Genomic DNA, 16,391 nt, shown 5'->3' with positions numbered 1-16,391 from the left:
CAGCACCTATGGAGGGAATGGATAGGTGACGTTTAGGAGCGGGACCAAACACTTTATGTTTTGCTCTCGATTCACACCTCTGGCTAAGAGGATGCCAAAAGTGTTGCCCAAGTGGGAGAGTTGCAAAAACTAGCAAAGGTGAAGAAAAAAAGTTTATAAAGATTAAGAATATAGAACTTGTTATTACCTTCAATGATCATAAATAAGAGAATAATAATAGTAAGTAATAATAAATGTAAGAAAAGTAAAGAGAATAATTAAAAGTAAATGGTAAAGTAAATAAAGAAAGAACTGCAGATGCTGGAAATAAGGAAGGTAGGCAAAAATGCTGGAGAAACTCAGCGGGTGAGGCAGCATCAATGGAGCGAAGGAATAGGTGATGTATCTGGTCGATGCCCTTCTTCAGTAAATGTTTCTCTAAAAGGAAAATAGGTAAAATTTGATATGGAATAGAAACTAACTAATATATGACAAAGATATTTTTTCAGACTGGAAAGCATAACATTTGTAGCAGACATTCTGGAAACACAAGACTTTAATAAAATATGAACCCCAATGGTATAATTACTGACGAGAAAGTGCCAGATAAGTTACTGTGGGAAAAAAAAGGCAATAAATGCCTTATACCTGAAGACCTACATCCTGAAGTTCCAGAGGGGACGAGTAGGCAGATGAGGTAATGCAATCTCCTAAAATTTTCTTATAATCTAAAACAATGTGAAGCAATCAGAAGGTAGTAAAACTGGGTTCAAGTAAGTGGGACAAAAACAGTATCGAACAGATGGTCTGAAATTGGGAAAAAGGCTAGTTACAAAACACTTGATTCAAGAATCAAGTGTAGACAGAATCAATGTACTTTTCTGAAAGCCCTTTGCTCATTCTGCCAGTTACCCTGTATTGCATGGAATTTCCTATCTACGTATTTAATCCGGGACAAAGTACATTTTGCAGAAGCAGTAAGTCCTAGAAAATCTTTCACCATATTCAACATTGCTCCACATAGATTTGTGGAACTTGAACCAACACTGGAAAACACCAAAATTGGAGAAATAGCTAAAGTTATCAACTTGTCAACTATAATTGATGATCTCTTAGATAGCACTCATGATGAGTATATCCTTCTTGTGTTACACATGTGTGTTCAAGAGAAGATTTTAGCTGGAACATTGTGTTCCAAAGTGATCACACTGAGATAAAATCAGCTTTGAATACTGATTGTTTGTATGAGCCGTTTACTTTGTTTATTTACAATGGGGTATTTAGTGTATTAGGAAATCATTAGAATACCTTAAGAAACCTCAACTGAATCCACCCCCCACCATCCTCATCCACCCCCATGATAACACTATCCCACTTGTGTGAGGTTATGTGAAGATAGAGTGTTCTTTTATCACCCTCTAGTGGCTAAAATAAGTTCACAACCATTCAACAAAGTTAAAATATATATATTTGGGCTACAAGTTCTTCATGATGTGCTTTATGTATTCAGGATGCACTGATGGGAGAGGAGGCATCTTGAGCACTTTTGGCAAGGACATAGTCTTCTGTTGCGAATAGTAGATCAGGTGGAAAAGTAGTGGGTGGGGAAAGGCATGATGATTGAGGGCGAAGATAATGCGAGGCAAAATCCGAATGGACTGGTTAGAAGATAGGGAGATTGGGACCAGGTTTGAATGTAGGGCTGAGAGAGACCAGGTGAAGCATTGTGGTGGGGATTGGCTACACTGATGCCAATGAGATGCTTCATGGTGGAGGGCCGGTTGGAGGGGCAGAGACAGCAGGTGGGTGTAAAGCAATCACTCTGGATGAAATAAAGGAGTAAAAAATATTGAGTAATATTTAGTCCTCGGGAAACAAGCCTTCTTCTTCTTGCGTATGGCGTGCGCAGCCTAAAGTTGTAAGACAACTTGTTCTGTTTGAGGATACAAGCCAATAGCCCACGTGGCAATGAATGCCTAAATGAATAATATTTTGATAGTTTGGGCCTCTGTTGCCTGTGAACTGTATGCAGGAAGTGAACTTCATGCAGGTGATATCAGTTATGCCATGTTCACCAGCTGACATCACTCTAATTATGCCAAATGGATGGAGGACCCAGAATGAAATTCATCCAGTTGATTCACATGCTAACAAGAGATAGATGAGCATATTAGATACAACAAAGATTGTGGCACCACACCCCAGCGCTCCAGGACTTCAGCCCAAAGTCTTCTGCTACTTTGGAGAATAGGACAGTGAAACTGATTAAAAGAGCAAGAGTAAAACTTTATGAGAGTAAAACTTTTAAAGAACATAAAAGTTTACCGTAAAAGCATCTAAATATTTAAAAGATAACGATTATTAGGTCAGAAATGGGAGGAATTCATTATGTTGAATTATTGCTACAGAGCCACATATGGTGAGTGCAACCATAGGCATAGTGCATAGGGTACATAACAGTAGCAGATCAACTGGAGCAGTCTGGAACATAAAACTGATGATGCAGAGCAATTTACTGTGTCGACTTTAGTCTTTGGAGATACAGTGCAGAAACAGGCCCTTCAGCCTACTGAGCCCATGCCGACCAGCAATCATCCCACACACTAACATTATTCTACACACTAGACACAATTTACCATTTGACTAATGCCAATTAACCTTGAACAGCACTGGTAGTCAGGATTGAACTGGGGTCTCTCGAGCTGTGAGACAGCAGCTCTACCGTTATGCCACTGTGCCACCCCTTGAGTTATAAAGATTTAATTGCTGAAACATGATTTACAATATAGACGATAATAAAGAACTAAAGCTAAATTAACATGTGTGCATGTAACTCCTTGATATGTAGTAGGAACCCTTAATAAACTCCTCCGAGTAGAGCTAATAGGATGTATACATCCCTACTAGAAAGTTAGCTCTAACAATCTTAGGCTACCAAGTTACACTATCAGCAAGGTACAATACTACCTCTGCTGGATGGTTTTGCATAGTTATCCATTCACCCTAAACAATCCAATTATGCTGCTGATTGTGCATTAAATTGCATTGCAGAATTTAAGATTGAAGAGAGATCCCATTAATATTAAGGGATAGTTGCCAGAATTTTAAAATGATTCAGACAGTTTTGGGATATGCATTGTTTCGTTTCTGGTGTCTTACAGCAACCCAACGAACTGTTTTGTTGAGAGGCTGTAGACATGCTGGTCTGAAAATGCAGCCGTCATATAATTAAAATAAATATTTCTTATAAATCAGGGATGGAAGCAAGTCCACGGTCTCTGATAATATTATTCATTTTATTAATTTACACTAAATATTTTAAACTGTGTTGGACATTATGGAAATATACTAACATTATATTCTGCCAAGTTAAAAGTGCATTCAATTAAAATAATACTTAAATATGTTTAGTCCATTTTATAACCCACCAGGTGGCGCCAGCAATGGCTGCCTCGCCAACTGTCTGTCTGTCCTTCCCTTCTTTGTGTTTTAATAGTATGTGTTAAATGTATGTTTTTAGTGTTCTTCTGCTTGTTTTATGTGGCACTGCAGCCTAACATCGAGGAGTTGATGGCCTTTGCTGGAGACCGACCTTTGACCGACCGCAGGGAGTCTATGGGACTTTAACATCGCAGAGTCCGCAATTCCTTTGCCAGGGATCAACTTCGGAGCTCCAACTGTGGGTGCTTGCTAACTTAACATCACGGATCTCACGGTCTCTGGTCAGAGACCGACTTCGGGAACTCCAACTCACAGGAGATTCGATCGCCCCGACGCGGGAGCTTTGACCGCCGGTTGCGGGAGCTTAGGTCGCCCCGACCGCAGGAGAATAAAGAGGAAGAAGATGGGACTTTTTTGCCTTCCATCACAGTGAGGAATGTGGGGAATCCGCTGTGGCGGATGTTTATGTTAACTTTTATGTAGTTGTGTGTCTTGTGCTTTTTTTTTCGTATGGCTGTACGGTAAATCGCATATCACTGTACATTAATTGGTACATGTGACAATAAAAGACCTTTGAAACCTTTGAAACCTTAATACAAAAATGTGAACAGAAGTTTATTTTGTTAAATAAAATCTTTTAATATAAAAATACCGTCACATTATAGTTAGGCTGTCATACATTCAAATTATCTTCCCATATCCTTCTCAAACAATATAAAATGCTACAGTGATGATCATTTGTATCATCTCCATCTCTGCAAATTGAACTTTCATTTTATGTACTCAAATTTGTAAATGTCATATGAAGTTGATGAGAAACTGTGCATTTTCAACGGGTCCAAGAGCAGGTTAATAAGCAAAATAAGTAACACAACAGGAATTCTGTTACAATGTTAGCATGTCAACATCTTCATAATTTATTGTAATAAACCCTATTGTAGAAAGACAGCATTTTCCATGCCTGACATTTTTGCTTACAGCTCTCCTGCCATTTATAATGGATCATAATGCCTGATTTAATGGAAGCCTTTGATCTCAGAATGTTCTGCAGAGACCTAGAAAGGACATTAGGAACATGATTTACTGATGTAATCATATTCAAATCATTCTACATTTTGACAACACAGCTGACGACATAATTCTAACAGTAATTAAGCAACATATTTCATAATTTGGGGAATCTCCAGGCTCATTAATTTCATTTGTTCATCTTTAATAGCATATAATACTTTTATACAATGCATTCTGAGTAAGACCATCATTTGCCCAAGCTCTTATAGGTAGTATATAAAAATTGAGGTACTTAAAAGATGATCACCAATTTCAGGGAATGCTTTGAATGTTTAGTCTGTGCTACAAAATGCAAGATGATAATTTGTTTCAGTTAAGTTTATAAAACTTTCTAAAAGTAGTCGATTGGGAATTTTTCAGAGCAGAAAAACAGAAGGTAAAAGGCAGATAAAACAGCACCTTGCCAGAAATGAGGTATGGGGACTGTGTAAGTTCAAATCTGCTGTGATTATATTTTAGAAATGGCAAATATTTAAAGTTTGTGATTTAACATAATGTACACAAAGCTCATCATATTTTTATACAAGGAAGCTGCTAAATTTCACATGCATTATAAAACATTCTGAGATACTACTAATGTTCGCTAATGGTTCACTAGAGCTAATTCAGTTAGCTCTAGTTCAGAGCTAACTAGAGCTAAACAAACTTTTATATTCATATATATATATATTCATGAACAGATATTTGTAATCATGAGAATCCATAGTCTTCAGAATAATTTAAATATAAAACTTAGGATGACTAAGGATATCAGGTTCTAGACAATAACTGGAAATGGTCCAGCTTCTAATGCAATATATTGTACTGATCTATTTCAGTTGTCTAAAGGGGCTGTCCCATTTGGGCGACCTAATCCGCAAGTTCTGGTGAGTTTGCCCTCGACTCGTACTCACAGCATGGTCGACACGAGGTCATAGGAGGTCTTCGTAACTCTACTTCATGCTCGAGAGTAGTCCCCGCATACTCGAGGCCTCAGCTAGGTCGCGGTGTATTTTTCAACATGCTGAAAAATGTCTGCGAGTAAAAAAAGGTCGCCATGGGAAAAAAAATGTTTGTTTTTTTTTACTCGTAGGTTTAGTCGTAGTAGTCGAGGGAAGTCGAATGTAGTCATAGATAGTCTTCATCATAGTCAAAGGGAGATGGAAGAAGGTCGCCTTCACTCTCCACTATTCGGTGTCCAATTTTCCCGAAGTTAGTCATAGCTAACCGAAGCTAGTCTTCAACATAGTCAACGGAGGTCTTCTACATAGTCGAAGGAGGTCTTCAACATGCCTTTTTTTCAAAACTCTCCTAAACTCGCCATTAGGTCGCCCAAATGGGACAGCCCCTTAACAGCTTAAATATTGGAAAAACACTTTAATTTCAATTTTATCATCACCATGAACTTTGACGATGCACGTTTTGCTGTTCCCAGATGTTTCTATCTTATACAATATGGTAACTATAATAGAACAAAATGTGGATCATTTTGACATATCCACAAGAAACTCTAAACTAAATTCTTCACTACTTTTAAAGTCTATGGTCCAGCTCATAGAATCCAATTAGCATCTCCGGTTACCAAATTGTTCATTTCAACTTTGTAGTTGCCCCTTGGTACAGGTTTTCAGTTACACCTTAGTTCTTGAACATAAAAGATAGATGTACTTGAACAAGCAACATTAGAAATTTGCTTTGCATTTTTTTGTGGTAGTGATATGGTATAGGAGTTCACTTTACATTTTGAGTAACTTCACATTAGTTTGGTCATGTGTTCTGCTTGTTTTTGTGTAGCTTAGTGCTTAGTAGCTTTGCTTTCTCGACAAATTGAGAACATAGATCTTCATTCACAATGTAGTTCTTGTAAATGTTGGCAAGTTTAGTACAAATATTAAACAAATCTTCCTTGCTTCCTAGTTCAATAGCTGCAGCAAATGCCATTTGGAAATAGCCAGCAGCATCGTAAGGGTCCTAAAGGAAAAGTAAAATAAGTTTTCAGTAGAGTAATAGATGAAGCAAAGATTCAAAATTATTTTATTTACTACTACAAAAATTAGTCTTAATATACAACATTGAATAAATGCCAAAGGGGAATCATTACTTTAACATGCCAGACTGGCACCTTCTGCTCATCTTTTAGTATGTGCTAGACATGCATTTCATTGCTAATAAATTTAAAAAATAATATTTTTTTTCCAAGTATATTTTTTTCACCAACCATGGACCAGAAGAAGGGTCCCAACCCAAAATGTCATCTGTCCATTTTCCTCCACAGATGCTGCTTGGCCAGCTGAGTTCCTCAAGCACTGTTTTTTGCTTTCCGTCTAAATATTTTCCATCCAATTTATTGAGGGGATTTTGGGTAAAATGGCTATTTTTCTCCTCGTTTCTCACCTTCTGGTTTGAGAGCTGGCACTGCATTTTTAGCCAACTTTGTACCCATGCAGTTGTTAGGCCTTTTAATTATGGACTCACTATTTGAATTATGTCTACTAATATAGTATTTCAAAAGTCATTTTGAACGTCAAAATGTCAACCATACTAACACTTACTCAATTCTTGAAAATGCTACCTATTTTGCTTTATTATGCATAGCAACTTGCTTATACTACACACACGAGAGACTGCAAATGCTCTAATCTGGAGCATCAAGCAAGCTGCTGGAGGAACTCTGCAAGTTAAGCACTATCTGTTGATGGAAAGAATGGTCAATGTTTTGGCTAAAAGCCTGCATCAGGACTAAAAATGGAAATGAGCCAGTATAAAGAGAAGGAGTGCAGTGAAACAGGAGTGAGAGATAACTGGGGCGGGGTAATGGATGACGAACATATGGAGCCAGGTAGGGAGGAGTTGGAAGGGAAAAGCAGGTAGATGATGGGAGGTGCAGAATAACGAGAAATAAAGATGGCAGATGGAGCTAAGTGAGCAGAGGATGAAGATGCAGACAGCTGCTGGAAAATAATAAGAAGAAACGCAAAGGCTACTAGTGCTGGAATCTGATCAGTAAGGAAGGTGAAATCAGGCACCATTAGGGGAGAAGTGAATTACAGTTAAAGCCAGATGCAGGTGGGGGAGAGAGGTATCAGCCTGCAGGTGAAATACATGTGAAGTAATGGTTGGAAACAGAAGGAGGAGGGATGAAAATGGGAGGTAGAGGGCAGGAGGGGTTGCGGAAATAGCACAATATATGTGAGGACCAGAAAAGGATTGGAAAAAATGGTAGGTGGGAGACAGGCAGGAGGTAATATGAGACTTAGTTTCTCTGGTTTGCTTTGGGCCTTATCCTGACTGTGGAGTCAGCCAATAATGGACAGGTTGATGGGGGATGGAAAGGGAAGTTGAAACGGCATGCAACTGGTAGCTCAGGATGGGCATTTCAGACTTTGCACGGGTGATCTCTAAATCAGCCATCACTTGAACTCACCAATGTAATGCTTTTACTTTGGAATGTCCACAAGGACTACTAACTAGTGAGCCCGACATCACTGGTAGGAATGTAAATTCCATCTGCCATTTCTTTGCCCACTTTCCCCATTGACCAAAATCCTGCTTTCACACAGGAGGTAGTTGGTACATAGAATGAAATGACAGAGCAAGTGGCAGAGGCAGGCAGAATGATAATGTAAGAGGTCTTTGGATAGGTCATGAGGGTGATTTACTGCCATTATAGGCCAAATGCAGGCAAATGGGATTAGTTCAGGAAAGCACCTTGGTCGGCTGAAGAACCTGTTTCTGTGCTGTATAATTCAATGAATCAGCAAATCATCATGCTCATAACCAACGAAGAAAGTGAAAATATTTTCTGCAAAACATATTTTGTCATATCTTCTACCCCACCAATGGATCTTTCAGAACAATGACAAAACTTGGGGACGTTTATGAATGTTTTGATTAAACCTTTATACATGTTACGGGAATCTTAGAGTCGTGCAGCACTAAAGCATTACCTTCAGTTCGCCATGTCTAAGCTGTTTACCACCATGTTCTTTATGAGCGGATCAAATGCATAATGCAATTTGAAAAAATGAGTGCAAAAATTCCAATTAATAGAGAAATACTTTCCCACCTTGAATTTGTGAAGTGTAATATCACCCAGTCTGAAATAAATTTTCACATAGTACTTTGCTTCCTTTGCAAACAGCAATATGTGCGAACTCAGGGACAGAGCCTTCAGGTAGTAGTTTTCAGCCATCTCATACTGCTGAAACAAATAGTACACCGTGGCTAGTCGATAAAAAGCAACACGTTCCTTTAGTTGGTCTCCTAATGATATTGCAAAATAAAGTTGTTGAAATAGTCATGTCAAGAAAAGCAGTTATTGCTTAATTCATATTTATAAATACAGAATCATAGTTTAAAAAAATAGCAAATTCAGGCAGTAGGAAGCGATTTGGCTCAAAGTGTTTATGCTAGTTTCTCCCGCTGGAGTAATTTCTTGGAATGTAATTACTTTCTTTCCATAAATAATGTTTTCCCTTAAATGCTAGGTCTTTGCATATTGTTGTCAGCGACAGTGTTTTTACTCCCAATGCCCTATGCATTGCCAAAGTTACAGCACGTCCCAGTAGTTTTGCTTTTGTATGCAGTTAAACACTCATGATCTGTGATTTGGACACATAAATGAATTCACCGATTTCACAAATGTAATCCAATTTAGCAGTCATTTATGTTTACCTGAGCTTTAGTAGCCTTTCTTATCTTGGCATAGTTTTCAAACTTCCTTCTTGCCTCCTTCTGATTGAATAATATATTGGCAGGATGTGCCAGTTATCTTTCTATAAATTTGAATCTTCTAATAACGGCAATTACAGTGCCCTCCATAACGTTTGGGACAAAGGCCCATCATTTATTTATTTGCCTCTGTACTCCACAATGAGATTTGTAATAGGAAAAAAAACCCACATGTGGTTAAAATGCACATTGTCAGATTTTATTAAAGGGTATTTTTATATATTTTGGTTTCACCATATAGAAATTACAGCTGTGTTTATACATAGTCCCCTCCCATTTTAGGACACCATAATGTTTGGGACACATGGCTTTACAGGTGTTTGTAATTGCTCAGGCAATGCCTCCTTAATGCAGGTATAAGAGAGCTCTCAGTACCTAGTCTTTCCTCCAGTCTTTCCATCACATTTGGAAACATTTATTGCTGTTTATCAACACGAGGACCAAAGTTGTGCCAATGAAAGTCAAAGAAGCCATTATGAGACTGAGAAACAAGAATAAAACTGTTAGAGACATCAGCCAAACCCTAGGCTTACCAAAATCAACTGTGTGGAACATCATTAAGAAGAAAGAGAGCACCAGTGAGCTTACTAATCACAAAGGGACTGGCAGGACAAGGAAGACCTCCACAGAAGAATCTCCAAACACCTGTCCGACAAATCAGAAACACTCTTCAGGAGTCATATGTGGATTTGTCAATGATCACTGTCCACAGAAGACAAAGAAGTACTTAAAAGAGCAACCACAGTTCTGGAAAAAGGTCTTGTGGGCAGATGAGACAAAGATTAACTTGTATCAGAGTGATGGCAAGAACAAAGTATGGAGGAGAGAAGGAACTGCCTAAGATCCAAAGCATACCACCTCATCCGTGAAACACGGTGGTGGGGGTGTTATGGCCTGGGCATGTTTGGCTGCTGAAGGTACTGGCTCGCTTAACTTCATTGATGATACAACTGCCTATGGTAATAGCATAATGAATTCTGAAGTGTATAGACACATCCTATCTGTTCAAGTTCAAACAAATGCCTCAAAACTCACTGGCAGGAGGTTTATTCTACAGTAAGACAATTATCCCGAAAATACTGCTCAGGAACAAAGGAGTTTTTCAAAGCTAAAAAATTGTTAATTCTTGAGTGGCCAAGTCAATCACTTGATCTGAACCCAATTGAGCATTCCTTTTACATGCTGAAGAGAAAACTGAAGGAGACTATCCCCCAAAACAAGCATTAGCTAAAGATGGCTTCAATAGAGGCCAAGCAAAGCATCACCAGAGAAGACACCCAGCAATTTATTCAAATCTGATAGACCACTTAAACCACACATGATTTTTTTCTATTACAAATCTCAAATTGTGGAGTACAGAGGCAAATAAATAAATGATGGGTCATTGTCCCAAACATTATGGAGGGTACTATATTTTACTTGATTTTACATTTTATTTACGAAAAGCAAAGATGCTGCAGCCAGTTTGGAAAGGAAATTGGACTTCAATGGTCCTAACTTTTCAAATTATATTTGTCTCAAATGTAAGACCCAAATGTACTTCCTTATCCTTTGCAGGATTTGACGTTATTTTATTGGTAAACATAATATTAAAAACAACATAAATGTTACTTCTAACTTCTTCAATGAAACCTCGTGAGCTGTTTGTTCAGTGATCCTTCACAGCACAATTCTTACTTTAATTGAGAACATATTCAAGGTCGAGCTCAAGATTTTATTAAGTAACCAGAGATAAGCCTTCATCGATTGTTTGAGTAATACATGCTAAAACCTGGCTCTTTACATATTCATTAGTTATTCTATGGTTTGTATGAGTGTTCTGTGTAAGATAATTTAGTGATGCTATTTCCGATGTCTAGATGCACAGCCATTAACATTTCGCCTTGTCAGCTTTTAAGAGTAAGTTTTATTATACTAGCATTAATAGGTAAATTGAAATTCGAATAGAGGTCAAATTCGTGCCAGCAAATGCACATTACAATGATGTGTAATAAAATTTATATAATCTCAATTACACAAGTAACTCAGTGGAGACAAATAACAATGCAAATGTTAGTTATGTATTTATATAGTGATCACAGCTAAAATAATTCTGTAGATTTTTAATAAATGATTTTTTCTTTATACAGGCACAGCGGTAGAGTTGCTGCCTTACAGCACCAGGGACCCGGGTTCGATCGTGACTACGGGTGCTGTCTATACCGGGTTTGTACGTTCTCCTTGTGACCGCGCGGGTTTTCTTTGGGTGCTCCAGTTTCCTCCCACTCCAAAGATGTACAGGTTTGTAGGTTAATTGGCTTTGGTAAAAATTGTCCATAGTGTGTAGAATAGTGTCAATGTATGGGGTGAATGCCGGTTAGCATGGACTGAAGGCCCGTTTCCACGCTGCATCTCAAAGTCTAAAAGTAAAGTCTAAATGTGCTCAATGGCAGCATTGAATTACTTTAGGTTGCTTGAGACAAAAATAGGAAGGTTAAGAACAGGACATATCAGAAATGGGAAAAAAGGCCTTGAAACCCTCAGAAGGAACATTGCTTTTTCAAATTATGCTTCCAAGAAATGAAAGTGTTGTGAAAACACCATGCTGTGGTGCCAATTGTACATGCATTAGATTGCCCTAGAATTTCCTGGCATATATTTTGCAAGGGCGAAAGTAATTTTAATTTCTTACCAATGCAATTCATGTAAAATTTTGTACTCGTGCAGGTGTATTACAAACATAGCTTTGATCACTATTACTGTTATATCGTACCAATGTGCCTATTTCTGCCTTTATTACAAAGGGAGTCATTGGCGACCATTTACATTAATTGCAGAATACTGTTTTTATGATGCCTACACAATTTGCTTGAAGGTGCTTCTATACCTTCTGGGCACCATCACAAAGGGTACCCCACTATATGCTAATGCCTTTGACTCTCATTACTTCTTATTCCCAAGGTTTGGGCGGTACAGTGGTGCAGCGCTGGTGTTGCTGCCTTACAGCGCCAGAGACCCGGGTTTGATCCTGACTGTGAGTGCTCTCTGTTTAGAGCTTGTAAGTTCTCCCTGTGAGCATGTGGGTTTTCTTCGGGTGTTCTGGTTTCCTCTCACACTCCAAAGACGTACAGGTTTGTAGGTTAATTAGCTTCGGTAAAATTGTAAATCGTCCCTAGAGTGTAGGATAGTGCTAGTGTACTGGGTGATTGTTGGTCGGCATGGACTCGGTGGGCTGGAGGGCCCGTTTCCGTGCTGTCTAAATTCTAAAGTTTACTTAACTGACAGTTCCAGGTGGACATTTCTCAGTATGGCATTAGGCCACACGCCTAACAACATACTCTTAATTTATGAAACACAAGGTAGTACAATTTTCTATTCATTAAAAATAATTGAGGCATTATAAATTCTAAGAATAAAATTATTCTTATTCTTAACATATGAGAAATGACTCACCAGTGTTTATACTGAGTCTTACAGCTGTCTTTGCATAATCTAGAGCTTGATCAAGATGGTTTAAAGAAATGTTAAGTTCAGTCAGTTTGTTAAAGAGTCTGAGCTCTACATCAAGGTCTTTCTTCACCCTTGCCAGAGGTACAGCCCCATCCTGTGGAATAATTCAAATATTGATGTCAAACCTCTCTAGATATACACTTGCACCAGCCTACTTAGCAATGCTTGTTTTTGCAAAGAAAACACATTTACTCAGATCAAATAAACAAAGGAACCCAAAAAAATAATGAAGCAACAAAATTCCAAATTAATAGCATATTATCACATATTTCAAAAAATTATAGTGAGGTTCCTTTAAAAATCAATTATTTCCAAAGTGCAGTGACATATTATCAAGGCAAATATGGAGGTACGTTTGCAAAGTACAACATTGCATAACTGGTAACTATTTCAAGTGTTTTTGCTTTCATTGACTGAAGGAACCTTATTGCCCAGGTAGGTGGGGAACCAAAATAAAGCAGAAAATACTGTCAATATTTTGTGAATCAGGCAGCATCTGTGAGGAACAGTTAACATTTCATCAGTTAGAGATAAAACGTGCTTTGAGGTGAATGCAAAGGGAGGCATTAGATAGGGTGGAAGGCTGCGGAGGCCAAATAACAAAAGACGTGATAACAGTGGGGGAAACAGTGATAAAAGCTTCAGTAAATAACGACAAGTAGAGATGGAGGAGATATAAATAAAATAAGATGTAATTATTTAAAATTATTCAGAAGGGAAGGTTTGAATGCTACAAGTAAGAAGTAAAAAGCATTTGATTAAGTGTAAATGTCAAAATATCAGGCAAATCTGGAAGGCTGAAATATGGTTTGTTGAAAATTGCAATGTTATTAATTGGGCTTATGATTGAATAATGGTTCCATGCAAGGTGGTCTCTCGATTTACAGAGGGGGATTACCAAAATGATGCCCGGATTAGGGAATATTAGCTACAGAGAGAGCTTGGACAGACTTGGATTGTTTTCTGTGGTTGGAGGTTGCAGGGATACGTGATAGAAGGATATAAAATTATGAGAAGCAGATAGGGTAGACGGGCAGAACGTTGTTCCCAGGATGGAAAAAATACTGGGAGGGCATACCAGAGGGCATTTCACTACGTGATATCCACTATGTTGCACTGTTTTTTAAGAAATTTAGACCAGCACATGACTGGGCACAGCATGGAAAGATACAGTGGGGCAAATATAATTAGTTTTGGCAGGCAAAAAGGTCAGTATGGACATGGTGGGTTAAATAGACCATTTCTGTGCTGTACAATTAATGCAAAGGGCAGTGGTTTGAGGTGATTCTGGGGGTGAGTGTTCTTACTTAAACGAGTAGACATCACAGGACTCAGTCAGATGAAGGGTCCCGACCCCAAATGTCACCTATCCATGTCTTCTAGAGATAGACACAAAATACTGGAGTAACTCAACGGGACAGGCAGCATCTATAGAGAGAAGGAATGGGTGATGTTTCGGGTCGAGACAATTGTTCAGGTTAGTCAGGGGAAAGGAGATGCAACCTGACACTGAGTTACTCCAGCAATTTGTGTATTTTTTGTAAACCTGCATCTGTAACTCTTTGTATCTGCCTGTGAATGTTCTTTAAATTAAATTGTCCTTGCCGCATCCTCTAGGATCCCGATTATTTGTATCATAGGATCATTTCTGAAACTGTCACAAGTCTGCTGTAATGTCGTCCTCCATTGTGTCATGCTGCAGTTCTAAATATGATGAACTTCCATCAGATAGCACTAGATGGTGCTATGTCTCATCTTTTTATTGTTTACATTTCAACATTGATTGCAACAGAAAGGCCAGTCTCCTGCTGTTCAATTAAACCCAAGTACATTTATATTTATTAATGTTCATGCAAGTTCTGCCAACATAATATTTCAACATCTTTCCACTTGGATAAACAATGATTCATAGTCAAGCCAAAAGTTTGCATGATAGCAAGCAGTTCTCCCAGTTTGGTCATTAGTCACTGTTTTTCACGGTGGGCTGGATGGGCAATGGTTTTATTGTTCTGCAGCAAGGGTTGCAGAGCATTCTCTGTGCAACTTCAGTCTCCAAAGTATTTTTTAGTCTCCTTCGTAATATCTATTCCACAGTCTTCCTCCGTAACTATTCCTCAGTAAATCTATAATACCTATACTTTTACCAATATACCTTGTCCTCGGTATTCTTCCTCATAATACCTATCCCTTTCATAATACCTATTCCTCACTCTTCCAAACCACACAAAACGTGCTTAGTAACAATTATATGATCATCACATCTTTCTAACATCTTTCTTGGTGATGCTATCGTGGAATTCCAATCGTTTCACCTGGTAATGGAGTGACCTCCCCCTTGACATCTTAATGTAATAAAGTATGTTCATCCACTTTTCATACCATATGCAATTTTGCAAATATTGTTTCAGTCTCCGAGCTGGATAAGATATGTATGCTGGCATTGGTGGATTTCAATCAAGAAACAGAAGTAGAGATACTACTTTTACTGGAAGCGACATTCCTGTTTTTACGCCATCCTCCATCTTACCCTCAGATAGTGGATGGTGTAGTAATGTTGCTGCATGAATGAAATTACAGTTAACTCCACATTGTCCTTGTAACTTCATCTGTAATCTGACATCTGACAAACTGAACCTTCAGCTTCCGAATTATTGTTGCAGATGTTGTTGAATCAAGATAAGCTTTTTATAGGAAGTTGGGAAAATAGTCCATTGTCTCCAGATGAGTTTTTACCTCAATCATGAGGAGCTCTACTGCTACCTTTGGTTAAGATCCATCAGACACACCTCATGTTCAAGTACAGGTCCCTTCTGTGACCCTGACATTTTCATGTTTAATGCATTCTTCATTCCTGGCCAGCATCATGACTCATAAGATCTCCTCAAACAGCTATTCTTCTCAGATTTGCTGCGGATAAGTGTTCTGTCCAGCATTTCTCTCCTCGCATTAATTTTGATACCATCACCCTGAAGAACAGCTACTCTTCAGCCATGAAAGAATGATGGTATCAAAAGAGTACCACTCAGATAAAATAACAGTATTGGAAGTACAGGTACATTTCATGTACTGCTACGGTTTAAGAACAGCATTCAAGCTTTAGTATCATAGTGATATGTTTCGCTGTAGATTGATAGCTCTGTAATACCTTCTTCTTCTTTCGTGTCGCGTGCACAGCTTAAAGTTGTAGGACAACTTGTTCTATTTAATCTTCTGTTTGTGCACATCGAGTTGATTGCATTAGTCGAAACAGGGTGGACCACGTGAAGGTTGCAATCTTCCACCCCTCTGTAATACCTTCACTTGCTTCATTCAGACTTGCTTGCAGATGATACACATGATTGTCTCTTATCTTCCTACTAACTGGAAATAAACTTTTGAAGCTTAATAGATACTGCAAGGATTTTGTACAGAAGTTTCCCACCTGTATACTAGTGCAACTTCTCATGTCTAAATGTCATAGCTAAATAGCTCTTTCCAAGTTGAAGTGTTGCATATCTTCAAAATCTGATTCTTTCAAGCCTCATCATCGTACAATAATCAACAGCAATTTCCCCAAAGCATTCCAATAGTCCAAACAAAGCTATGTTCAAAAAATTGGGCTTTGTTATTATTTAGTTTTTGGATTGTAGCATCAGGGACAAGGGCAGTACTGACCGCCTATCCATAATAGTCTTTGAGAAGGCAATTTTCAATGTTGTTGG

General features: G+C 38.3%; 1 protein-coding gene across 5 annotated transcripts in view; it reads right to left on the bottom strand.

Moving 5' to 3' along the window:
• Positions 1 to 4,938: 4,938 nt before the first annotated feature.
• LOC129701662 (SH3 domain and tetratricopeptide repeat-containing protein 2-like) overlaps positions 4,939 to 16,391 on the bottom strand; it is a 109,608-nt gene continuing 98,155 nt past the window's right edge. For 3 of the 5 annotated variants that reach the window (XM_055642997.1, XM_055642999.1, XM_055642998.1), the window contains 3 exons: positions 12,634 to 12,784; positions 8,537 to 8,733; positions 4,939 to 6,441 (listed from right to left, as the gene is read on the bottom strand). In XM_055642997.1, coding sequence (XP_055498972.1) covers positions 6,238 to 6,441; positions 8,537 to 8,733; positions 12,634 to 12,784 — 552 coding nt within the window. In that variant the 3' untranslated portion in view covers positions 4,939 to 6,237. Of the gene's footprint in view, positions 6,442 to 8,535; positions 8,734 to 12,633; positions 12,785 to 16,391 lie in introns of those variants that run through there. The other 2 variants (XR_008724244.1, XM_055643000.1) reach the window with 2 other exon arrangements.

This window comes from Leucoraja erinacea, chromosome 11 (assembly GCF_028641065.1).
Source record: "Leucoraja erinacea ecotype New England chromosome 11, Leri_hhj_1, whole genome shotgun sequence".
NCBI lineage: Eukaryota > Metazoa > Chordata > Chondrichthyes > Rajiformes > Rajidae > Leucoraja > Leucoraja erinaceus.
Note: the sequence above shows the minus strand (reverse complement) of the source record. Positions and strands in the feature narration are given on the sequence as shown.